The sequence below is a fragment of the Chaetura pelagica genome, unplaced genomic scaffold, assembly GCF_000747805.2.
Source record: "Chaetura pelagica isolate M959 unplaced genomic scaffold, ChaPel_1.0 scaffold2339, whole genome shotgun sequence".
In the NCBI taxonomy this organism is placed as follows: Eukaryota; Metazoa; Chordata; class Aves; order Apodiformes; family Apodidae; genus Chaetura; species Chaetura pelagica.
In genome coordinates this window covers 1,918-2,832 of record NW_009954694.1, presented here as the reverse complement: position 1 = coordinate 2,832, position 915 = coordinate 1,918, and the positions used below count along the sequence as shown (strand labels likewise).

General features: G+C 64.3%; 1 protein-coding gene across 1 annotated transcript; it reads left to right on the top strand.

The window, feature by feature from the left end:
* Nucleotides 1-142: 142 nt before the first annotated feature.
* On the top strand, nt 143-451 carry LOC104395872 (reticulon-4 receptor-like 2; the record flags this gene model as incomplete). The annotated part of the gene is made up of 1 exon (XM_010005618.1): nt 143-451. A coding segment is annotated over one exon (309 nt), but the record flags the coding sequence as incomplete, so codon positions are not given.
* Nucleotides 452-915: the final 464 nt, after the last annotated feature.

Genomic DNA, 915 nt, shown 5'->3' with positions numbered 1-915 from the left:
CTCTGCACCTGCTACGTCTCTCCGCCCACCGTCAGCTGCCAGGCCAACAACTTCTCCTCGGTGCCCGCGGGGCTCCCGCCCGGCGCCCGCCGCCTCTTCCTGCAGAACAACGTCATCGGCCCCCCCCCTCCTCTTCCTGCAGAACAACGTCATCGGGGCGCTGCGGGCGGGCACCTTCGGGCCCAGCACCGTCACCCTCTGGCTCTACTCCAACAACATCTCCTCCATCCAGCCGGGCACCTTCCGACACCTGCCCGCCCTGGAGGAGCTCGACCTGGGTGACAACCCCCACCTCCGTGTCCTGGCCCCCGACACCTTCCGCGGCCTCCGGCGCCTCCAGGCCCTGCACCTCTACCGGTGCCAGCTGGCCAGCCTGCCCAGCACCATCTTCCGTGGACTCTACAGCCTCCAGTACCTCTACCTGCAGGAGAACGGGCTGCTCTACCTCCAGGTCTGCCCTGGCTGTGGGACACCCTGCGGGGCAGGGGTTGGGCTGGTGCTTGAAGGAGGGTGGTGGTTGATGCCTTCAAGGCACCAGTGTGGGACTGGGCTCTGTGGCAGAGCCAGGGGTCACGGTGGTGGGTGACAGCTGTGGAGCAGGGACACAAGGTGATGGATGGTGCTCATGGAGCCGGGATGCAGAACAAGGTGATGTTAATGGAATAGGGACATGGTGCAGAGTGATGGCCATGGAGCAGGGACACCGAACAGGATTCTTGGTGATACACATGGGACAAGGTTATGGGAGATGCTCATGGAGCTGGGAGTGGGTGAAACTTATGGAGCAGGGACACCGGACAGGGTGATGCTCCTGGAGCCAGGACATGGGACGAGGTAATGCTCGTGGAACAGGGACACAGGGCAAGGCTGGGAACTCCCCAGTGGGTCTGCACCCCCATACCCACCCCCTGCCCC